Source organism: Tachypleus tridentatus, chromosome 13 (genome assembly GCF_004210375.1).
Source record: "Tachypleus tridentatus isolate NWPU-2018 chromosome 13, ASM421037v1, whole genome shotgun sequence".
NCBI lineage: Eukaryota > Metazoa > Arthropoda > Merostomata > Xiphosura > Limulidae > Tachypleus > Tachypleus tridentatus.
The window spans coordinates 264130092-264155521 of record NC_134837.1 but is presented as its reverse complement, the minus strand read 5'-3'; the positions used below and the strand labels follow the sequence as shown (position 1 = coordinate 264155521).

The window sequence follows — 25430 nt, the reverse complement described above, 5'->3', positions numbered from 1 at the left end:
AAGGAATCTTGAAGTATTTTAATATTACGTAGATTACTAATATTTAATGTATGACATTAATTTTTTTTAACATGTTAAAATGTAAGTTTCACGCGGGTTAATTTATATAATAAAAGTCCGTATTGTAACTTATTACATTTAGATATATATCTTTAAGTTTGTTAAACAAGACCATTATTTTAGAAGACGGCAGCGGAGAAGTTCAGATTGTGAAGGGAGAAACGGTGGTGGTGTTGGGAGCCTCGGAGCGACGCGGCCACCTGGTGGTGGAACACAAAAACTACAAAATCCATGTCCCATACCAGTATCTAGAACTAAAGACCACAGCCAACACATAACTTGTAAAAGAAAGTCTACGACAGTCATGCTGTACTCAGAAACAAGGTTGCTGGGTATTGGTGGTTTCAATTAAATGCAGCCAGTAAGTGTATAGCACGTGTGTAAGAGTCAGCAAATTGAAGGTACCTGATGCATCTAACTGTTGTATATAATGGACAACACGCACGTTACGTTCTGTACTCGTCTCTAATTATTTTTTTTATAAGGAAACGTAAACACTAAAAAGTGAAAATGATGACAAATATCGATTTATAACATCTGTTAGTTATGCTCACGTTTTATATGTATATAACGTTCAGTTTAAGTTATTGATGCCTTTACTAATTCAGTTAATTGTATATTGTTCGTAAGATAACTCTGTTCTAAAAAACAAATTATATGTATATATGTATATGTCTTTATAAGTATGGTTTAATTTGTTTTTAATACGAGATAGCCGATTCAAATCGTATCCAATTTATTTTGGTGTTTTTTCACGTGTAAACATAAGTGCCATTTCATTTGAAGAAAGTGACACAATCCGATCATTTTCGTATGTGACGTCAATACTTATTTGATCTTTCCGTGCTTCCAGTAAAAGTGGCTAATTAATGCAATATATCTACTCTAGTGACATCTCTAAGATAAAAGAAGTACTATTAACTTAGGTTTACTGACTACGCGATCCTTTTAAATAAAGGTATAAATCACGACCTGAAGTGATTTAATGTAACAGCGTCATCTTGTGTAATTTGTGAGTTACAAGTAGACAGAATGGTAGAGCAAGTGACCTTAGTGGGAAATAAACGGCGAAAAGTAGAATTGTTCTTTTTTATATCGGTTACAAGGTTGTTCAAATCGACCGAGTCCATATAAAGTTAGAGAAAATAACAGATTATATATAAAGTTTTATTGAAAAACATTTGTTATTTATTAAAAAATCTTTAAATGTTTGGCAAATGAAATTACAAATTTTCAAGTAAAGCAAAATATTTTAAACTTAATATGAAAGTCACTTTGCACTCAAAGCAGTCAAGACTGATTCCATACATTCAAGGACTTATCTTTAGTACGAATACTTAATCAAAAAATCTGATTTTTCGTATGAAAAGACTTCTAATGTTTACTACAAGTTTACTACGTTTTATGAAGTTACATAAAATATTAAAAGTAAGAGTGCAGAAACTCTAATGATTAATTTGAGGTTACAAAGTCGATCATATCGACCTACCTCATATAGAAAGAAGTAATTAAAACAATATTGACCGAATAGTATCTCGTTCAGCGGTATTACTGCCACCTATTAGCTCTTTCTTAGTTTTGCTATTTTCACATCATTGCTTCTGTTGGTTCTTTCTACTTTGAAGGTTGTCCTGATCCTTCAACGAGTTAAATATTTAAAAATAAACATCACTAGGTTAATTTATAACTTTTATTACTGTTTCTAGGTTAACTGGATAAGCATGTTACGTCATAGAAAAAATGCAAAAGAAAAACTTAAAGCATATGTAAGTAGTAGTGAAGAATAGTGAATCTCAGTTTTAAATGTTGTATTTATTAATGTTCTGTAATTAGTAGAATAAGGGAACAGAAATTAAAACCTCAAGAGTATGAGGAAATATAAATTGAAAGCACCATAATTAAATCACAAAAATAATTTCTTTTAAAAATATCGCATATTAAATGTCAGGTTGTAGACATGATTGGCTATCTCCTAATAAGTTAGGACTAATTTGTTTGATATTGTTATAATTATTTGAAACTTAAAATAAAAACCACATAGTTTTAACTGTACTGTTGAACTTTGTTACCCAAATCGAGATTTAGGTTCTATAAACCTGAGAGGATCTGGTTTGATATCGACTTCAGGGGGCTTTATAATGTCACGGTCAATCCCACTATTCGTTGGTAAAAAAGTAGCCCAAGAGTTGGCGGTGGGTGGTGATGACTAGCTGCCTTCCCTCTAGTCTTACACTGCTAAATTAGGGACGGCTAGCGCAGATAGTCATCGTGTAGTTTGCGCGAAATTCAAAACAAACCAATCATACTATGGAAACCTTGGTTTTAGTGTTGTAAGCCTTCGGCCTTGCAGCTAAAGCCTCTGCCTGGAATTAGCTTCGTAGAAAGACTAGTTACACGCTAATTGGCAGTTAGTTGTGTGACATCACTTCGTGGCTTATTACTGAACAGGCTACGAGAGTGTCGATTGTCTGTTATTATTTCGACAGCAGTCTTTTTCCGAAAGGGTACGCACAAACGAGCGAGTTATGTATGAACCGTATATATAATTGTTTAAACATATTTAAACTACTGTTTAACATCACGATTATAACATTACGTGCGTATAACTATATTTTAAGACGAACTATATTGAAGGCGAAAGACATTCGAAACGTCGTCCTCTACACTTGTGTCTCCATAAGAGGCAGTTGCCGTCCATTCTACAAAGTTTCATCATGAATGCTTTATCAAAACACTCTATCAAAGAAATACCAACTATATTACTGTACGTTACTGTAAATATATCAGTTTGTTAATATGTATGAATTTAATTTAAGTAGCATTTACAATTTACACTTTTATCTCTCCGCGATAGTATAAACACGAAATTGATTTAAACAAAAAGTAGCGACCTCTTCCGGCATATTTACGAAATACAAAATAACAGAACGTATTCTCACTTATGTTTTCCTTTTTCACATTTATTAAAGAATCACTACAACAATTCTTAAAAATTGTTGATTTTGTTATTGTTAGTTGTTCAGTAGATGCGTTTATTATTGAAATGTATTTGTTGTTTAACAATTAAATCATTTTTAACTTAATTAAAAGAAATAAATTATGTACTAAATTCTCTTATTTTGTAAATTCATAGTACTTAAGTAATTATTTTTACTGTTTTAAAAAAAGGCGTAATATTGTACATTTCTTTTTTCATTTGAACATAATCCGAAATCAGTTTTGATTCCAGAATTTGTGTGAAATACCATTTATATGTGCAAAATAAATTTCTTTATGTATACCTCGTGTTTTATAAGGTTAACATGAAAGGCGCTTTATTGAACATTAAAAATGGAATGTTTGGGTGTCTTGTGGTGCCATCTTGCGTCGACGAGAAATAACACTGGTATTGCCCAGGTGACTAATGTGATATTACATTTTTATGTTTTATTGAACAGTATATTTGTACTTTTGCTTATTATTGTGAGTTACTGTAAAGAAATTTTAGTAATTATTTTTAAAAAAATTCATTCACTCATCGTATACCTCAGATTATCTGCGAGACTAGAATGTCCCTAATTCAGCAGCTAATCATCATCACCAACCAATGCCAACTCTTGGACTACTCTTTTACCAACGAATAATGGGATTGACCATCACGTTATAACGCCCCCATGGCTGAAAGGGCGAACATATTTGGTGCGACGAGGATTCGAACCCGCGATCCTCCGATTGCGAGTCGAGCACCTTAATCACCTATCCATGCCGGGCCGTGTTTCTTTCTAATTAAAGCACAAAGCTACACATTGGATTATCTTTGCTTTAGCCACCACGGGTAGCGAAACTAGGATTCTAGCGTTGTGAATCTACTGGGAGGCATCTTCCTTTAATAGTTAAACTACATATATTTTTTATTAAAATTGTTACTTATTTCGCTTCTAAATATTTTGATACTAGCAACAAGATATAACGTAAAACAAATGTTATCATTTGTATTGACGAAACAAGATGTAGAAAACGTTTAATGTACGTCCAATATTTTAAAATCCCAAAACCAGGCCCGACATGGCCAAGCGTGTTAAGGCGTGCGACTCGTAATCTGAGGTTCGCGCTCGCGTCGCGCCAAACATGCTCGCCCTCCCAGCCGTGGGGACGTTATAAAGTTACGGTCAATCCCACTATTCGTTGGTAAAAGAGTAGCCCAAGAGTTGGCGGTGGGTGGTGATGACTAGCTGCCTTCCCTCTAGTCTTACACTGCTAAATTAGGGACGGCTAGCACAAACAAACCCAAAACTATTTGATCCGAAGTAATGTGACCACACTTTCTTTTGATCGTGTAAAACAAATTCATCACGTGCCGCAAGATACGGATTTACAGGTCGGCGATTAAAAATTACTAGAAGATTTTAACATCCTGTTAAAATGCCATGACCGTTTTTGTGAAAGAACAGAATAAGGTAACACGAATCCCCAGTGAAATTGAAATCGTCTCCCTTAACGACGTATATACTGTATTGAAACTCTGATCCAATGAAATAACAATACACTACCTAATAATACGACCACGGGGCTATAATTAAAGGTTAGATCCCTATCAAGGAAGAATACTTTTCAAAACTTGCACATGTCCTCTTCAGTCGAACCTTTCTTCTCTACATAGAAATGCACCAGTCTTTGGTCTTTTACCGCTATAAAAGCTTATGGTATATGTCACCACACGATCCGTGCCGCGGCATAACGGCTCTGAGTGTTGTTTTCTGAAGTACAAACCTTTGGACCTTTGGTTCATAGTTGCGTCACCTCTTGACCGATTTGTGATCTAATTATAGTTTTGGATTCAGGAGGTTAACCCCTTCGATTGATTTATTTGATCACGCCTAAGGTTTTATAGATTAATACACTCTAATTCCATATTTCAAGTGCCCCAACTGTTGACGATTCCCTCTTGTTTATACACAAGGGAAGTCTTGCTTATCAAATCAACTGAAAATTAGTAAATTTAAACTTTATTGTTAATTAAATTACATTTTGTATTTAACCTACCACAGTATATAGTCCCAAATCTTACATCGTGTATTTAATCTACCATGATATATAGCCCTAAATCTTACATTATGTATTTAACCTACCACAATGTATAGTTCTGATTCTCTTCTTTTGTAAAATTATATGTTCGTAGTAACTACACTTGTTATTGACTTTCAAGTGCCTACTTTGATTGACTTCAACTTGTCAAATGTTTCAAGTTTTTCAATGACTTGGTTTTAACTCTGAAGTCTTCCTTAAAAATTTATTTGATTCAATTAATGTTAATTAACTCACAAAGCGAGTGGATTAAAAACAGTTGAAGACAGTTTTCGTTACGACGTTTTAAAACATAGAAAAAGTTGAAATTTGCATGCGTGATGTTTCTTCTGCTATTATGACAAACAAAACAACAACAACAAACAGGACTGTGACAGCTTGTATATATATCTTTGTTTTGTCGAACAAAGTTTAACAGTTTACAAGTAAATTATAAAATACATAAAGTACTTTTCAGAACCTAAATGCTATACCTGAAGCAACATTACCTGTAACTGGGACACTTGAAATGAATTATCTTACAAATATTTACATAAGGTACTGGTAACAACGACAGTTGGTGAGACAAATGTATTCAATATATTATTACTAGTACTACTTGTAATTAGGTTCACAAATAACTAACGTTAAATACATATGCTTTTCAAAGATATTTTATTCTTAAAATCTATATTTTAGTAGCAAAAAAGACACTCTATAAGAACATTTTTTTACCGTGAAATAACATGTTTTTTAATTGAATTAGAAAAAACACAGCTATCTTTTGGTTGATGTTTCTTTTTTACAAATATAATAGCAGTGAAAGTTAATGTCACCTGAGGTTGTTTATTGCCACCTGGTGTTATACGTGCGCTAAGATTTGCACTTCTCCTTGGTTGACACTAGATGACGCTACTGGTGACTCAACAGTTCGTCCATTCACGGAGACTACCACGGTATCTTGCGTGAGGACCTGGGAGGAGTCTGTAGTTTGCAGAATGGTTACCTTGTTAATATCGGAGTTCTTTCTCACAGTTTGTTCACTACAGGTTGCTCCTGCTTCATTGTTCCTGCTGTCGCCGGTAGAAGTCCTAACCTGAGCCTGTTGAATAAGTTCCGACGGACGGGAGTGATTCGAGTTCACAAAGAGAGATTCTTGAGACAGAAAACTTAAAGATAACGACGGGTTACGGCTATGACTAGTGTTAGCTCGTGCAGCACTACTCTCGTGAACAGTACCACTTCTACGAAATTCCCGAGTGTCCGAACTTGTTCGCAGAGCCATTCCAGAACTGGCACGTGACCGGTAACTCGGGGGTCCACTGTGATCACGTTCGACCACGCTAAGGGGATGCCTAAAACAAACAGAATATTTAAACGGTTTGTATTTTAAAATCTGACACAACTTCTGCCTTTCACTCTGAAGACGTGTGATAATTTTCAACAGATATCCTAGACACAAAATGGCACTTTCCACCGGTTCCCCATATCATGTCATAACCACGTCTTCAGTGACGAATTTAATTTAACTTTTACATCAGTGGTTCCCAACCTTTTTTATGCCCCGCACCCCTAAAAAAATTTAATATGTTATCGCACCCCTCATAGTAATAATTTATTTAGGAATAAAGGTGAAGGTGGCCAAAACACATTTTTATAATTAATTTTTAATGATATATAAACGAAAACGAAACATTTGGAAAAGAATAATATTACAATAAACTAAAATTTGCATAAACTGAAATGTTATCTCGCACCCCTGGTTGGGAACCACTGTTTTACATGATTAAATGGAATAAATTTGTGATAACTTAGTTTTTTTAAAGTAATAAATTCTACAGGGGCTATAAAACCTTGGTTTACAAATTCGAGTTTTATAAAGGAATTCCTGTTCGTATCTCATGCATATTTTAGTTGGCGCTGCCTTATTTTGAATGTTAAAGTCTTGGGTAAATATTAAGTTGGTGCCAGTGTCATACGAAACTAGTGATAATTTACACAGATAAGCGTTAACAAAATTAAATATACTGACCGATATTTAGAAACGTGTGCTATCCTTTAATCAGACTTTAAATTAAGGTTTAGACAGAAATGAGACGAACAAACAAAAAACACTATACCTCTGTAAGGTACTGCTCGGATTTGAGCGATATGTTGGAGGCGGAGAAATCAGCGATGGTGCTGCCACCTGCTGACGATCTAGTAAAAGTAGTCTAAGGCGATATTCTTGCATGGAAGCCTGGTAGGAAGGAGGCGGAGGGCGCTGTTGGAACTCAGGATACATCATAGCTATTAGAATGATATGTTTTGAATTATTAATTGAATACTGGAGTTAAATGAAGTGGTTTTATATTTCAGACTGAATAATTCATTACAAAAATAGATTTTCAACGTTTACAACCAACTCGAAAAGCTACCCTCATTTATTAATGTAAAACGTTGGTCGTATCAATAACAATAAAACGACCGTACCTACAATCATCGAAAAACAGACATTACAAAACAAAATAAAAGTAAGGTTTAGAGAAATCTGTCAAACCATACGGAAGGTTGTGTTTTTCCATGGAGGGGAATCGAACTGCAGATTTTAAAGTTGTAAATCCGTAAACTTACCGATGTACTAGTGAGGGGGAGCCAAGGGGAGGGAATAAAAACAGCATAAAAATGTGTTATCATCAGAGGTAACAAACTGAAACACACTGTTATTATTTTATCACCACATGAACAAACAAAGCACGTTCGTGTGGAAAACCTTACTTCGCGACGACTAGTCAAACTTGTAGCCTGACCTTCTTTACCCGTGTGTTTATAAACTCTCTTCATACTATCTTTATGAGTCGCAGATAAAAATAAATGAAATATTTTAATTTCCTTTCTACCTCGTAGCAAAATGTACGTCCCGGCACCGCCAGGTGGTTTAAGGCGTGCGACTCGTAATCTGAGGGTCGCAGGTTCGCATCCTCCTCGGACCAAATATGTTCACCCTTTCAGCCGTGGGGGCATATAATGTGATGGTCAATCCCACTATTCGTTGGTAAAAGAGTAGTCCAAGAGTTGACGATGGGTGGTGATGACTAGCTGCCTTCCCTCTAGTCTTACACTACTAAATTAGGGACGGCTAGCGTCGATAGCCCTCGTGTAGCTTTGCGCGAAATTCCAAAACAAACAAATAAAAGCAAAATGTGTAATATACAAGTTGGAGTAACACTTTCTTCACTTTATCTACAGGAGTAAAACCCGGGGTTTCTATAGACCCGGTAGCCAAGTGAGAAGGATGGAGGAACACTGAACACTTTCTTCACTTTATCTACAGGAGTAAAACCCGGGGTTTCTATAGACCCGGTAGCCAAGTGAGAAGGATGGAGGAACACTGAACACTTTCTTCACTTTAATGAAAAGAAGCCACAACTGTGCATTAGGTCAGAAAAATAAAGCAACTCACATTACATTATTTCATGCACGTGCTGTAAAACTGAGTTTACAGTGAAGTTGGGTCCTAATTCACTACATCACATGTTCACAGATGGTTATCAGGTAGTTTGTTTAGAATTAAGCAGAAGGCTACACAGTTGGCTATCTGTGCTCTGCCAACCACGGATATCGAAACCCCGTTTTTAATGGTGTAAGTCCGTAGACGTACTTGCTTTGCCACTCCCCGGGGTCTGCTTCCAGGTGAAATAAGAACCGTTTATAGACGGTGTGAGTAATGGAAGGTTGTTTCATTTTACTTGAAGTAAAACATACGAGTTTCGACTTCTATTTGTTCAAGTGTTTCTGGATGCAACACCAACACAAGAAAATTACGCCGTAATCTAGATCTTCAAGGACTAGCAACTGATATTCGTAAACTGAGTGTTAATATTACACACATTCGATTCCAAGGAACTGAAGAGTGTATTAACCTTTAGGGATAACGACGTGTAAGAGAAAATATGTGGTAGCAATAACAGCAGATGATCGAGTGAAAATGAGAGAGTACATGTATATATTATTAATGGATACTCTTTCACTTTAGATTTAACACGATTTCAAGACTAAATATTTCTTTAGAGATAAAATGTAATAGTTAACTGTCTCAGTTATTAAGCAACTGGAAATTAATTCATTGCAACTTGAATTAATATATATTACAAAACTTGCGACATATAAAGTAAAAATCCGTGGTCGCTAGGCGTTCGCGTTGAAAGTGCTTAGTCTAGTATTGTTCGCTCCTACACTATACGTACTGAAATTTCGAAGTTACTTCCAACTGAAGTAGATTTTGGGCAACTTTAGAAACGTGCGCATATTGAACTTTCTCTTCATATTCGTGTCATTAAGGACTAAAATAACTACACTACAAAAAGCAGGAAAACGTTGATATTTTGTGGTAAAGTTGAGAAGTAGGAAAACGTAGTAACTGAAACTTTCAACACTTCATCTAAACTGCATAACGACCTGGGACAGATGAAACTTGTTTTATCTTAAGTTCTTGAGAAAAGTAACAATCAGGTAAACACTTTATGTAGAATCAGAAAACTAAGTAATCACAAAAAGTCCAACTGTTTTAGCTACAAAACTACAATTTCATTTGACTTGGTTATGAATTTGAAATAAATTAGGAATCGAATTTTCAAATGTTTTAAAGATTCACTTCTAATTGAGCAAACGTTTTTTCGTAAGATAGTTTTTAAACTTATTCACAAGTGAGTGTAACAGATTTATCTTATTCAAAATTACTGCTTCAAAGTCACGTTCTGTAACTAATCTCAAACTCGTGACAGTTCCAGTGTTATTCAACAGTGAGCTATAGAGACGAGAGCAGAGAAGGTGTCACATCAGAAAGTGTAGAAATACTGAGGGTACAACTGTACAGATGAATGTCACACTTTAATTAAATAAACGTGTATTTAACGACAACATTCAACTGAAGGACCACACCAATAATACTCACCTCCGTACGGATGATGGGGGCGTCCGTAAGGGGTCACTCGTGGTACAAACCTTCTGTTGGGTTCCGGACTGTCTGACTGTAAGCCCAGCATGGCTCGACACGAGGGGGCGTCATGGGAGGTGAGTTTCCAGGCGATTCCACTAACTGTGATAAGTACAATCCCGACACCTGGTGTGAAGGTAATTCAAACAATATTTATGATACATACAGTTTATAACTTGTCCTAACAGTTTAGTTAAATATGGCGTTAAGAAACACACAGAGTCAAATCTACCGTGTAACAACTTCAGGTTGGTACACATGCAACATTTATTAGTTCGGTCCTCTGGTGGCAGGGCAAAGTAATATACACTCATCATCACAGATTATAATGAAATGAAAGTCAGAAAACATTCAAATATTATTTTTCTCACTTTTCATCTTAAAACGTTAAACACAAAGGACCAGCTTGGGCTGTCTGTGCTGTGCCCATCGCGAATACACGGAAGGAAAGGGTGACGACAGTGCTATCGTCTTTTTATGCTACACGCCTGGTTCAACAATACTGTACAACAAATAAAGTATATGTTTGTTATCGTAACGTAACAGAAAACAAAAACATATCACAGCACACCTGGTACAACAATACTGTACAACAAATAAAGTATATGTTTGTTATCGTAACGTAACAGAAAACAAAAACATATCACAGCACACCTGGTACAACAATACTGTACAACAAATAAAGTATATGTTTGTTATCGTAACGTAACAGAAAACAAAGGACCAGCTTGGGCTGTCTGTGCTGTGCCCATCGCGAATACACGGAAGGAAAGGGTGACGACAGTGCTATCGTCTTTTTATGCTACACGCCTGGTTCAACAATACTGTACAACAAATAAAGTATATGTTTGTTATCGTAACGTAACAGAAAACAAAAACATATCACAGCACACCTGATACAACAATACTGTACAACAAATAAAGTATATGTTTGTTATCGTAACGTAACAGAAAACAAAAACATATCACAGCACACCTGGTACAACAATACTGTACAACAAATAAAGTATATGTTTGTTATCGTAACGTAACAGAAAACAAACAAACATTCCACAACACACCTGGTACAACAAATAAAGTACATGTTTGTTATCGTAACGTAACAGAAAACAAACAAACACATCACAACACCTGGTTCAACAATACTGCACAACAAATAAAGTATATGTTTGTTATCGTAACGTAACATTAAACAAACAAACATATCACAACACACCTGGTACAACAATACTGTACAACAAATAAAGTATATGTTTGTTATCGTAACGTAACAGAAAACAAACAAACATATCACGGCACACCTGGTACAACAATACTGTACAACAAATAAAGTATATGTTTGTTATCGTAACGTAACAGAAAACAAACAAACATATCACAACACACCTGGTACAACAATACTGTACAACAAATAAAGTATATGTTTGTTATCGTAACGTAACAGAAAACAAACAAACATTCCGCAACACACCTGGTACAACAAATAAAGTACATGTTTGTTATCGTAACGTAACAGAAAACAAACAAACATTCCACAAGACACCTGGTACAACAATACTGTACAACAAATAAAGTATATGTTTGTTATCGTAACGTAACAGAAAACAAACAAACACATCACAGCACACCTGGTACAACAATACTGTACAACAAAAAAAGTATATGTTTGTTATCGTAATGTAACAGAAAACAAACAAACATATCACAACACACCTGGTACAACAATACTGTACAACAAATAAAGTATATGTTTGTTATCGTAACGTAACAGAAAACAAACAAACATTCCACAACACACCTGGTACAACAATACTGTACAACAAATAAAGTATATGTTTGTTATCGTAACGTAACAGAAAACAAACAAACATATCACAACACACCTGGTACAACAATACTGTACAACAAATAAAGTATATGTTTGTTATCGTAACGTAACAGAAAACAAACAAACATATCACAACACACCTGGTACAACAATACTGTACAACAAATAAAGTATATGTTTGTTATCGTAACGTAACAGAAAACAAACAAACATTCCACAACACACCTGGTACAACAATACTGTACAACAAATAAAGTATATGTTTGTTATCGTAACGTAACAGAATACAAACAAACATTCCACAACACACCTGGTACAACAATACTGTACAACAAATAAAGTATATGTTTGTTATCGTAACGTAACAGAAAACAAACAAACATATCACAACACACCTGGTACAACAATACTGTACAACAAATAAAGTATATGTTTGTTATCGTAACGTAACAGAAAACAAAGAAACATATCACAACACACCTGGTACAACAATACTGTACAACAAATAAAGTATATGTTTGTTATCGTAACGTAACAGAAAACAAACATGCAACAACACACCTGGTACAACAAATAATAACGTAGGTATTATGGTAAGAGTTATGATTTAATCGCCGAGAGATAACGAAGTATTAGAAAGATACAAGTGTTTAAAACATAACTTTTAAATATCACATTGCATCCACATGTAGAGTTTCCGAAAACTATCTTTCATCGTTAAGCCAAACTGATGAGTTCTGGTATTAAACGAAAGGCTTCTTTGGTAGCGAGTTGTGGGACAGACCTGAAACTATTTTTAAATGTGAAATGGGCAAGCTGAGATGAATGTTGGGAAAACTTCTCTTGTTTACTTAAATATTATACTAATTTTTACCAACAATTATTATTCATGTTGTTAAGAGCCTTTACTAAACCATTGGAACTAATCCAGTGTGGAATATATATTAAAATCAGTTATATAAATAGCGCCGTCCCCATGGCTCAATTGTAAATCTGGTGTTTTATAACGCCCAAAGCTGGGTTTCGATAACCTATTGTGTTGCTTTGTACTCTTACAGAAACGAAAATGTACGAATAATGGAGCTTGTATTCATACATTGGTAATATCTGTGGATGTTCTGTCATGCACAACTAGCGTGACAGCCAGATGCTTTGAAAATAAATTACAAGTTGGCAAACAATAATTTATACACATAATAAAATGAAGAAATAAATATATTACATAAAACGTATTCAGGCCCTGTTTCTATAAAAATAACTTATAAATCGCTTTCTACCTACTCATTATTATATTAGCATAATATGATTCCTTAGTAAATTAAATACAAGTAACGTTATTCGAATATATTCTTATCAGAATTAGCACTTATGACACGTTTATATTTTGAAAAAACAACGAAACAATAGCAACAAATACCTCGTATGTCAATACTGTCCATACCCCCGTCACTTAAGTGTAGGGTTAAGTCTCTTAGTTCTTTAAAACACTGATTATTTTGTATGTAAATACCTCACGTGTTTTTATGTTTCTCCGGCGATATTCACTTATTTGAGTCGGTTTGTTTGTTTGTTTAGAATTTCGCACAAGCTATTCGAGGGCTATCTGCGCTAGCCGTCCCTAATTTTGCAATGTAAGACTAGAGGGAAAAGACAGCTAGTCATCACCATCCACCGCCAACTCTTGGGCTACTCTTTTATCAACGAATAGTGGGATTGACCGTCACATTATAACAACCCACGAACCTCAGATTACGAGGCGAACGCCTTAAACCACCTGGCCATGCTGGGCCTATTTTTGCCTATTTGCTCCTTAAAAACAAACATTGTTTGTTTGTTGTTTACGGCGAAGCTGCTGAGGCTATCTACAGAACAAAAGGTGGGTAACCAGGTAGCAACACTACCTGCAATCTCTTGGGCTACTTTTTAATAAACAGTAGTGGGACTGATCATCACTTTATAACACCTCCCACTGCTTAAAAAGGCGTGCATGTTCAGCGACGGGTTTCGCTCCCGCGACCCGAAGATTGCGACTTCTTTGAAAAACGCTGAAATGACCAAGCCTCCAATAAAATGAAAGTAATTGACTGTAGTTCTCTGTACGTTAGACATATCGTATAACTATTGTAGTTTGGTTTATGTAGTTCTCTGTACGTTAGACATATCGTATAACTATTGTAGTTTGGTTTATGTAGTTCTCTGTACGTTAGACATATCGTATAACTATTGTAGTTTGGTTTATGTAGTTCTCTGTACGTTAGACATATCGTATAACTATTGTAGTTTGGTTTATGTAGTTCTCTGTACGTTAGACATATCGTATAACTATTGTAGTTTGGTTTATGTAGTTCTCTGTACCTTAGACATATCGTATAACTATTGTAGTTTGGTTTATGTAGTTCTCTGTACGTTAGACATATCGTATAACTATTGTAGTTTGGTTTATGTTTCAATGACAAGAAGGGTTTTCAGTTTCTAAAGGTCCTGTTATTCAGTTTTACCACAAAATTCTTTCTGAATTTTATCCAGGCCTTTTTTTCAGGAAGTCCATCTAATCAGCTAAGGATTCAGTTCGATTTGTTTAGCAATATAAAGTTCGCGTTCCAATAATAATCATAACCCTTTGCAAACGATCGCTTCGATAGGCCTATTTACATCTTTACTGTTGTTCTTAAGGCCCGGCATGACCAGGTTGGTTAAGGCGTTCGACTCGTAATCCGAGGGTCGCGGGTTCAAATCCCGGTCGTACTAAATATGCTCGTCTTTTCATCCGTGAGGGTGTTCAAATGTTACAGTCTATTCCACTATTCGTTGGTAAAAGAGTAGCCCAAGAGTTGTCAGTGGGTAGTGATAACTCTAGTCTCACACTGCTGAATTAGGGACGGCTAGCGCAGATAGTCCTCGTGTAATTTTACGCGAAATTCAAGAACAAAGAAACAAACATTATATATGTAAAAACGGCTGCTATGGATAGAGAAAGCTCTATGTAGAGGAGCGAACAACTTTTCGACTTTCTTCGGTCATCGTCAGGTTCACAAAGAAAGAAACCTGACTACAGTGGTACATACTACTGTAGTCTAATCCATATATATAAACAGAAAGCAAACAAACAAAAGTGTGTAGATGTTTTTAGTTTTAAGAATCATTAGAGAAACCATCTTGTAATGTATCTACTTCAACACTGCATATTTGGGTTTTACTGGGTTGTTAGTTATATCAAATAATAAAACTGTTTGTGATGTTTGTTTGTTACAATTCCAATCCCTCTTCTCTCCCCCCCTCGTTATTTTATATTTCGTTGTCAACGCAGTAATTAATTAACGAATCTCCGATTTAGCTGGTGCGTCAGATCGAACGGAATATCTTTAAATAAGTTCTTCCCTTACCTGAACCCTGGACCCACAGTTTAACTTAAGCCGTCACATTTATAACAACATCTAAAACATTTTAAGCATATTTCATCGTTTTAATTTACAAGTTAACTTACTTATCCTTATTGGCTATCGTGATCTAGGGTCAGGTCACAGCTCTGGTCCAACAACCGAGACCTCGAAATTAGTGACAAACGTATTCGTTTTGTCTAATTAAAACATTCCAAACTTTCACGGAATGACTTTTTTTTCATCCACATCAAAATACCGAGATGGCTCGTGTGGCAGGTGTTAATACTATCACGATCAAAGTACAGGCTTCTAAATAACAACCTTACGTAACTGTCACTAGATGGCACTACAATCAAAATCCCAAGGTCAAATACCTCCTCGCGATTTACAGATTATAATCACCGACTCAACAGATGTCGCTAAGCATCAATATATATCAATGAGAATTACAAATCTCTGACCTCACAAGAAGCTACATTTTACTATCTAAATAGTTTCTGAACTTTTTTGTAGTTTATACAGTAAACAAAGTAAAAACTGAAGAAATGAAAACTTTCATCTGTCAACTAATAGGACGTTCATTTCCGTATCTGGTTAATAAAAAGTATACAGTTGGATTTATGGTCACGGAACAAATTTCATAAACAAGTTATAACCGGCGATACAGGTACATTTAGCACGTGGCTGTAACTATGCGATTAAAATCAAAAACAAATTAGTCTTACGAACTGGTTCAACCACAAGTGGTTTGATAATTTTAAATTTTACTTCCAAGCAGTTTTTAGATTCAATACGAGTTATTTCTCAGAAACACAGGTAAGATCTTATAAAACAGTAAAATATAAAAAGAAAATGAATTTATGATTACAATAATCTGTTTCCAGGTGTCGCTGTACAATATTTTACTTCTTTTCTCAGCGGTGGGCAGAGATTGGTTTGTTTGTTTTTTTTTATTTTGCGCAAACCTACATGAGGGCTATCTGCGCTAGCCATCCCTAACTTAGCAGTGTAAGACTAGAGGAAAGAAAGCTAGTCATCACCACCCACCGCCAACTCTTGGGCTACTCTTTTTCTTTTTCCAACGAACAGTGGGATTGATTGTAACTTTTTAACACCCACCCAGCTAAAAGGGCGGTCATGATTTTTGTTACGGGGATTCGAAGCAGCGACCCTCAGATTGCGCGTCCCCTAAACACCTGGCCATGCCGGGCATAAGAAAATAAAAGATTCGGTTTGAATGATAAAGGTGCCGTGAATTTCCCTTACAGGAAAATCCCTAACAGAACCATGTTACGGCTGACTTTCATTCACAAACTTCTATTAGAATCATTTAAGTGATCTGTTATAAATACTTAAGTAACAATAGGTGGCCTGGCATGGCCTAGCGCGTTAAGGCGTGCGCTTCGTAATCTGAGGGTCGCGGGTTCGCGCCCGAGTCGCGCTAAACATGCTCGCCCTCCCAGCCGTGGGGGCGTTATAATGGTACGATAAATCCCACTTTTCGTTGGTAAAAGAGTAGCCCAAGAGTTGGCGGTGGGTGGTGATGACTAGCTGCCTTCCCTCTAGTCTTACACTGCTAAATTAGGGACGGCTAGCGCAGATAACCCTCGAGTAGCTTTGTGCGAAATTCCAATAAACAAAAAACAAACAATCGGTGATATAAATGTTAAATTTTGAAGCAAATATGTTGTGATTAACATATTTCACTTCAACATTTTGAGAGAGTTCCTTTTACATATATATCTGATATAATATTTTTTAGGGAATATTCTTTGTACATTTTGAATGTTTTGAGTTGAATTATATTAATGTCAGAGCAAAAGTTGGAACACATGTTTGAATCGAAAACGGTAGTTTTGGAAAGGAATAAAAATAATTATGAAGCGTAATCATTATGCAATCCTCTTAGGGATATTCCTGCACTAGAAATTCTGCGATAACTTTCTTGTCCGAGTTGGAATTCGTGTCTTTTTTAAGCGCTCTCTGGTTTCTTTATTTGGTGAAAAAAAAATGCAACCTTATTTAAAAACATTTCTATTTATTTATCTAGTATTTTATATTTTAACACACATTTAATAGTTTTATTATCACGCCAGCAAATCTTGTATATATCTGTTTTCAGTTCTCGTCAATATATTGAACTATTTAATTTATATATGTATAAAAAAAGTTCTTATAATATAAATCGTGTTCATCTTTCTTTTTTTTTTGTTACAGCAAGCCGCGAGAAAAAAACAAACTTAAATAAATCGTTATGTTTCCTTTACGCTTTCAAGAGAATTTTCTGGAATGTTTATTAAACCTGAGCTTGCACTGAACCCTAAATTTGAACACAGCACGTGACTTTCAAGTCCTTGGCTTGACACCGAAGTGATGGTGACGTAGTACTAACAGAGTGCGAGTCGTCGTTTTATGAGTAGTTTATGAGTAGGTCGACAGCTTTAACTGGCTGTTACATGTACCCTAGCTAAGTGACGAGGAGCTAGCTGATTAACGATATTCCTGTTTTTGGTTCGTAGTACGTGAACAACAACAAACTCTGGGGTTTATTAAAACTTGTTTTTCAATAAAGAATAGAGAAGTGCTCGACTTCAGCCAGTCCATAGTCTAATGAAGTAACAAACGAACAAAGAACCTTTGACGATAATCACCCCGAAAGATGTTCCTCAGAAGCAAATATCAAACTGTTAGAACATTTCTAACAAGATGAAGGAATAAACATTGAATGACAATTATAGAAGTTTTTTCTGAACATTTCGTCACGATAGCTACGACAACACACCGAAGTAAGTCAGTCACTACAACACGTAATAATAATTATGTCCGTATTAAAGTACACATGTGTACATGTTATTTATCGGTGCCACCGTAGTCCTAAGCGTGTAAATGTTGTTATGGGTGTTACTGTAGTCCTTAGTGTGTACATGTTATTATGGGTGTTACTGTGGTCCTGAGTGTGTACATGTTATTATGGGTGTTACTGTAGTCCTGAGTGTGTACATGTTATTATGGGTGTTACTGTAGTCCTGAGTGTGTACATGCTATTATGGGTGTTACTGTAGTCCTGAGTGTGTACATGTTATTATGGGTGTTACTGTAGTCCTTAGTGTGTACATGTTATGGGTGTTGCTGCAGTCCTTAGTGTGTACATGTTATTATAGGTGTTGCTGCAGTCCTTAGTGTGTACATGTTATTATAGGTGTTGCTACAGTCCTTAGTGTGTATTTGTTATTATGGGTGCTACTGCAGTCCTTAGTGTGCAAATGTTGTTCTGGGTGCTAATGTAGTCCTTAGTGGGCAAATGTTGTTCTGGGTGCTAATGTAGTCCTTAATGTGTACATGTTGTTATGAGTACTACTGTAGTCCTGAGTGTGTACATGTTATTATGGGTGTTACTGTAGTCCTGAGTGTGTAAATGTTATTATGGGGTGCTAATGTAGTCCTTAGTGTGCAAATGTTGTTCTGGGTGCTAATGTAGTCCTTAATGTGTACATGTTGTTATGAGTACTACTGTAGTCCTGAGTGTGTACATGTTATTATGGGTGTTACTGTAGTCCTGAGTGTGTACATGTTATTATGGGTGTTACTGTAGTCCTGAGTGTGTACATGCTATTATGGGTGTTACTGTAGTCCTTAGTGTGTAAATGTTATTATGGGTGTTGCTGCAGTCCTTAGTGTGTACATGTTATTATGGGTGTTGCTGCAGTCCTTAGTGTGTACATGTTATGGGTGTTGCTGCAGTCCTTAGTGTGTACATGTTATTATAGGTGTTGCTGCAGTCCTTAGTGTGTACATGTTATTATAGGTGTTGCTGCAGTCCTTAGTGTGTATTTGTTATTATGGGTGCTACTGCAGTCCTTAGTGTGCAAATGTTGTTCTGGGTGCTAATGTAGTCCTTAGTGGGCAAATGTTGTTCTGGGTGCTAATGTAGTCCTTAATGTGTACATGTTGTTATGAGTACTACTGTAGTCTTGAGTGTGTACATATTATTATGGGTGCTGCTGCAGTCCTTAGTGTGTACATATTATTATGGGTGCTGCTGCAGTCCTTAGTGTGCAAATGTTGTTCTGGGTGCTAATGTACTCCTTAGTGTGTACATGTTGTTATGAGTACTACTGTAGTCCTGAGTGTATAAATGTTGTTATGGGTGCCAATGTAGTCCTGAGTGTGTAAATGTTATGGGTGCTACTGTAGTCCTGAGTGTGTAAAGGTTATGGGTGCTACTGTAGTCCTGAGTGTGTTGATACTACACTTTTTTGTTCCAGTCTATTCAACTAAAGAAATAATCAAATACCAACAGTTGTCGAGCTGTTTCTCTCCTTCCGTACAATGTTTTTATTCAGAATATCGTATAAAAGTACGTTTTCTCCGCCCTTCTAAAAAGTACTTTTACGATACGGCCTTTCTCTAAAAAAGCCCTTTTAACTTCTAAAGTGGCAACTTCAGTTGGCAGCTATCAGCACCGTGCAGGACAGAGAACAGACTTCCGAAATACACCTTTCATATTACATGATGTCGGAAACTTGTTCTTTTAATTAAACAGAGATGACAAACACGTGTCTGGGGTCATGGGAGGGGTAAGTACGTTAACAGGAAGCGCTGGTTTAGTAACCAATTAAAACAAGAGGAAAGTGTTTGGTTTTGTTAAGTCGACTAAGATTACAGTCGTGTTCCAAACAACCATAGTTTCCCTCTCATAACTTCCTCAGGTTGACGTGAAATACGTTTATAGAGAAACGTGAACTTTTTATTTTATGAACTAAAACTGTAAACTGAAAACATGCATTTCACATTTTAACGCTTTATATCTTTAGCATATAACGAGTTTAAGCCAAAAGAAAAAAAAAATTATAAAATTTATCATGTAATAATAGTCGATTTTCGGACTTCCATACCCATTCTTATATTACAAATTATGTTGTGGTAATATTCCGGAAACGGAATCTTATATTACAAATTATGTTGTGGTAATATTCCGGAAACGGAATCTTATATTACAAATTATGTTGTGGTAATATTCCGGAAACGGAATCTTATATTACAAATTATGTTGTGGTAATATTCCGGAAACGGAATAGTTTGTTTGAAATTATACAATTTTTTTTTCATAATTATAAAAAACAGTTACAAGAATTATTATAAAATAACACATTTCTTTCTCTTGTTTTTTTGGACGTTATTATGTGATTGTTAATGACGATTTGATGCTCATGTACAACATGAGGAGTTGTCATGGCGACCAACAGAAGAGCTGACAACTTGTTCCTCTGATCTGTGGGGTACAATTAATACACTCCGACCCCCATAAGTCATTTTTTTTTAAGTTTATAGAATTTGATATTTTATTCGTTAAACGTTTTCGGATATGAAGTTTGTCAGTTGTAAGCCGAGTAGGTGTGGTATTTGGTACAGATATGATTAAAAAATAACTGATTGATTTAGTTTGGAGGAGGGGGGAGGATACAAGTTTTGTGGGAGGAGGGGAAGTATAATATTTATTTTGGGGGAGGAGAGGAGGGTATAATATTTCTTTAGGGTTCGGGAGTATACAATATTTAGTTTCATACAAAGATGCAGGCGTTTAAAAATATCGAAACATTACAAGTAAAAAAAATCATATCTTTGATCTAAGCCAGTTTCTAACGAATCTAATATAACATCCATTTCAGGGCATGTCATTTTGAAATAAGGTAAAAGTCGTCATGTGGTTAATATCGTATATAATCACTTAAGCCTAATTTGTATTTAGTTACTATTTTAAACTTAGTTGAAGGGACGACAACTGACTGTTGTGGAAACACGAGTGGAGGGAGAAATTTCCAGCCTTCCGCCTTGAAGAAATCATGGATATTCTGCCTAAAGAATCTCTCAGATAATAGTTACTATTTGTTATCTTTTATTGGCATAGAGAACATTTAATCTTGTACTGACTCAAACTATTTTAATAGTTAATTCAAGCTCTAAGGGGAAGTATGTATGTGTGTGTGTGTGTTTTCTCGGAGCAAAGCGACATGGAGCTGTCTGCTGTGTCCATCGAGGGCAATAGACGTTAGCACAGACTTACCGCTGTCCCAGCGGGGAAGATCTTACCCTAATATGTAACATACCAGCTTACCCATCATACGTTCCTGGGTGAATTCTTGGCTCACATTAGTCCCATTCTGATTTTTTTCTCGTTTCCCGCAAAGCTACTCGATGGCTATCTACGCTTAATCAGATGATAAACTGACACATAAACTCATAACTATTCAATAACACAAGCCTGCGATGGTTTTTATTGTCTTGAAATTTTTAGGTGATGTAAAATAATTATAATATCCAGTTTTCTCCATCACGTACAGATTTTTCACTAAACGTCTTACGCACTTTTACAGAAGTGAATCGGTCCAGCATGGCCAGGTGGTTAAGGAACTCGACTCGTAATCCGAGGGTCGAGGGTTCGAATTCCCATCACACCAAATGTGTTCGCCTTTTCGGCCGTGGGGTCGTTATAAAATTACGGTCAGTCCCACTATTTGTTGGTAAAAGAGTAGCCCAAGAGTTGGCGGTGGGTGGTGATGACTAGCTGCCTAGATGACTATAGAATTACACTCCTAAATTACGGACGGCTTGCGCAGATAGCCCACGTGTAGCTTTGAGAGAAATTCAAAACAAACCAAACCATAATTGATTCATTTTCACGAAAATCTCGTCATATTTCGTTATGTTTAAACTGTTGACAACCATTGGCTGTAGATTTCTACAAACCAGTCTTGACGTATTAAGCTCGTGGATCGTTCTATAACTCAAATATAATAATAAAAAAATGTTTATTTTGGTTAACGAAATAATAATTTGATCTATATACGAGTTTTATCTTCCTCCAGATTTGTAAAAAAATTCATTAGGTGATCGAAAAAAAATTAAATATTATTTCGAAATCTGCATAGCTGAATTATGGAAAATCCATCATTAAAACACAAATAACTTTTGTGAAATTTAAATTCGCAGGCCAATGTACTTAGTTTTTGATGACTGTATAGACTAGTAACCAATGACAGCGGTTGCTATTTTAACATAGTTCCATCGCTATATCAGAAGGAATTATAAGTATGACGTCTTTATCTCTTCAGTTTCTTCTCAAATTAAGTTCAACTTTCGAGAAATTTGTTTTTTTTTTGTTGTTGTTATATTTTAATTTCACGCAAAGCTACACGAGGCCTATCTGCGCTAGTCGTCTCTAATTTAGCTGAGTAACACTAGAGGGAAGGCAGCTAGTCATCACTGCTATCTCTTCGGTTACTCTTTTACCAACGAATAGTGGCACTGACTGTCACATTATAACGCCTTCCACGGCTGAAAGGGCGACGCGAATTCGAACCCGCGACCCTCAGATTGCGAACCAAGCGCCTCAACCACTTAGCTCTGCTGGACCCTTTCGAAAGATAAAAGCAATTATGACATATTTTACTCCTGCGCAATGTTACTGCGCATGCTATTTCTGTAAAATATTTCCTCGAAGCAAACGTGGACGACAGTATAAGCAAGGTTTGCTAGAATTTGTAAGAAACGTGTTTAGTTCCACGCGGAGCCATAGTCTGATGCTTTTTTTAAAAATGGGTAAAATATTCAACTGCGAAAAACGTTTCAACGCTAGTTTAAGAAATTTTTTTGAGGCCTTAATTCGTGTGCTGTCAACCCCCCCCAAAAAAAAAAAAACAAACAAAAAAAAAACATGAAATGTACAAAGTTTGAATAAGTTACGTTAAAACGATTTTGAAACTTCATCACATCCGTTTATGCTCTATCTGACGACCGTGTATCTTGACAGTAGTCCTACAGTGCCATTTCTATCTTAAAATTTTTCATTAAGGCTGTCGCTTCCAAGTCACTATTCTCCTCCATGAATGCTTTCCATAAGCCAACTAGTGTAAGAGAACGACGATTCCTAGGGCCAGTTTAACCCTTTCGGCGTGGTTGACAACCACAGTCGACTTGAAGATTCAGCGTGACAGGCGACCTTCCTTTATTACTGTTATTCTTATGTATTGAATTTAACATATATAGTTTTGGGTACAATCACTGAACATTTCAGGGACTTTTGTTGAGTTATTGCCGAGATATCATGCTTTTAGTTCTGATAGTTGAAGTATCAAACATGTATATTCAGCGCCATGCCAAACATTAAAAGTTGTTATTCATCACCGAAAGGGTTAAACAGCACGATCGCACAGAAATCTATAGATACTGCGTCCGGTTAGTTGATGGCTTTGTCTTCAAATGGAATAGCCGTTTCACTCTAGAGTTGTTTAAGCTATAATACGGTTGAAGGGATATGTTGTGAAAGTAGCTAGGTGGCTTTCCTACGAGAAATTCCTTCTTAACTATATTACATACTGTTGCCTGGATCACAAGGTCCTCTTTTCCAAATGACCTTTGCTTACCCTGGATAATGTAAGACTTGTTGCATGTCTCTTTGTAGATAGTCTCCAATGATCCATATTATTTTGTTTTGCAATACATTTATGTATGAAGGATATCTCCAACTTGAAAATTCTAAAGCCCCAACGTAAAACGTCGTGTGATCCAAGAGTATGAATATCCTTTACCAAAAACGACCTGCTCCTTAAGAAACGCCAAAAAACAAGTCTAATACAGTTCTGATAACTCCCGTTCCATTGCAACTTGGTGTTACTTTTGATGGTCATGTTTATTTCTCTCTGTTTTGGAATAGCCATACAGCTACGCAATATGTCATCTATGCTTTGTCCACCAAGGATATCGAAACCCAGTTTGTAGCGATGCGAGTCCACAGACATACTGTTGTACCACTGGGGGGGGGGGAACCTTGGTGGTCACGTGTCTTATCGATTTACATATTTAAAATCGTTTTAACATGGTGTTCATCACTCTCTGCAAAGACACCATTTTACTTCATTCTAATAGATACTTGTCTCATATTTGTCAACATCACATCTCATTGCAACATAACCGATTGGTTCATACAGTCCTGTATAGTGTCTTACTTAATACAGTTGATTGGTCAATACAGTCCTGTATAATGTCTTACTTAATGCAGTTGAATGGTCAATACATTCCTGTATAATGTTTTACTTAATACAGTTTATTGGTCAATATAAATATATGAATATCGGGTACACACGCATCGCACGTTTGGTATTCCTGGCACACAAAAGTTGTATTCATTTGTCGAAATTTCCCATCATATTTGCTTGGTTGTCAAGAAGAGACACTGACGTAACATCACCAAATTTTGCCTAAGAGGAACTGTCCCCCCCACAGTAGCACAGCGGTATGTCTAAGGACTTATAACGTTTAAAACCAAGTTTCAATACTCGTAGTGTTCAGAGCACAGATAAATCTTCATGTAGCTTTACGCTTAACCACAAACAATGCCTATTAGGAAATTATTCGGCGCCTGTCTTGTGAATGTGGGTTTTCTCGGGGTACTCTTGTTTCCTCCCACAAAAAATTCTGGGACATTTGGATTTATATATCCCAGCCACCAGGTGGCCCTGAACATGGGACGTTTAATGTATTGTTCACTTGCTTCTTTTCGTTATTCTGCAGTCAAGCCTGGATTGACTTCTCTCCGCCATCTTGAATCGCCCAGACTTTTTCCCATTGCTTTTCTCTGAAACTACCTTCACTAGGTCAGTCTTCACAATCATCTGATATGAAACAAAAACTAAGAGAAATTAAGTCAAACTTCCAATGCACACAACAAAATACTACCGCGAGCGGGGCGAAGGGGGATATGAATATCCCTGAATACCTCAGTTGGGAAGTTCATCTTCCTTTAAAACAAAATACCTGCCCTGGAATACCCTAGTTGGGAAGTTCATCTTCCTTTAAAACTAAATACCTGCCTCGGAATACCCCAGTTGGGAAGTTCATCTTCCTTTAAAACTAAATAACTGCCTCGGAATACCCCAGTTGGGAAGAATACTGCCTCGGAATACCTCAGTTGGGAAGTTCATCTTCCTTTAAAACTAAATAACTGCCTCGGAATACCTCAGTTGGGAAGTCCATCTTCCTTTACAATTAAATACCTGCCTAGGAATTTTTCGTTTTTTAGGAACTCTCGGCTGTAATTCTATAATAACCTGCAGCACATTCAAGTTTTGAAAATGCTCAACTTATT

The 25430-nt window shown here is 36.2% G+C and overlaps 2 protein-coding genes across 6 annotated transcripts in view; one reads left to right on the top strand and one right to left on the bottom strand.

Annotated features, from left to right (window-relative positions):
- LOC143240237 (unconventional myosin-Va-like) overlaps window positions 1-3340 on the top strand; it is a 51091-nt gene extending 47751 nt beyond the window's left edge. For 4 of the 5 annotated variants that reach the window (XM_076482370.1, XM_076482372.1, XM_076482373.1 and 1 more), the window contains one exon: window positions 184-3340. In XM_076482370.1, coding sequence (XP_076338485.1) covers window positions 184-338 — 155 coding nt within the window. In that variant the 3' untranslated portion in view covers window positions 339-3340. The remainder of the gene's footprint in view (window positions 1-183) is intronic. The other variant, XM_076482371.1, reaches the window with a different exon arrangement.
- A 2421-nt stretch (window positions 3341-5761) lies between these two features.
- Window positions 5762-25430, bottom strand: part of LOC143240236 (uncharacterized) — a 40952-nt gene continuing 21283 nt past the window's right edge. The window contains exons 2-4 of the mRNA XM_076482368.1: window positions 10037-10204; window positions 7224-7392; window positions 5762-6458 (exon numbers count right to left, since the gene is read on the bottom strand). Of these exons, the coding sequence (XP_076338483.1) occupies window positions 5966-6458; window positions 7224-7392; window positions 10037-10204 (830 nt within the window). The 3' untranslated portion in view covers window positions 5762-5965. The remainder of the gene's footprint in view (window positions 6459-7223; window positions 7393-10036; window positions 10205-25430) is intronic.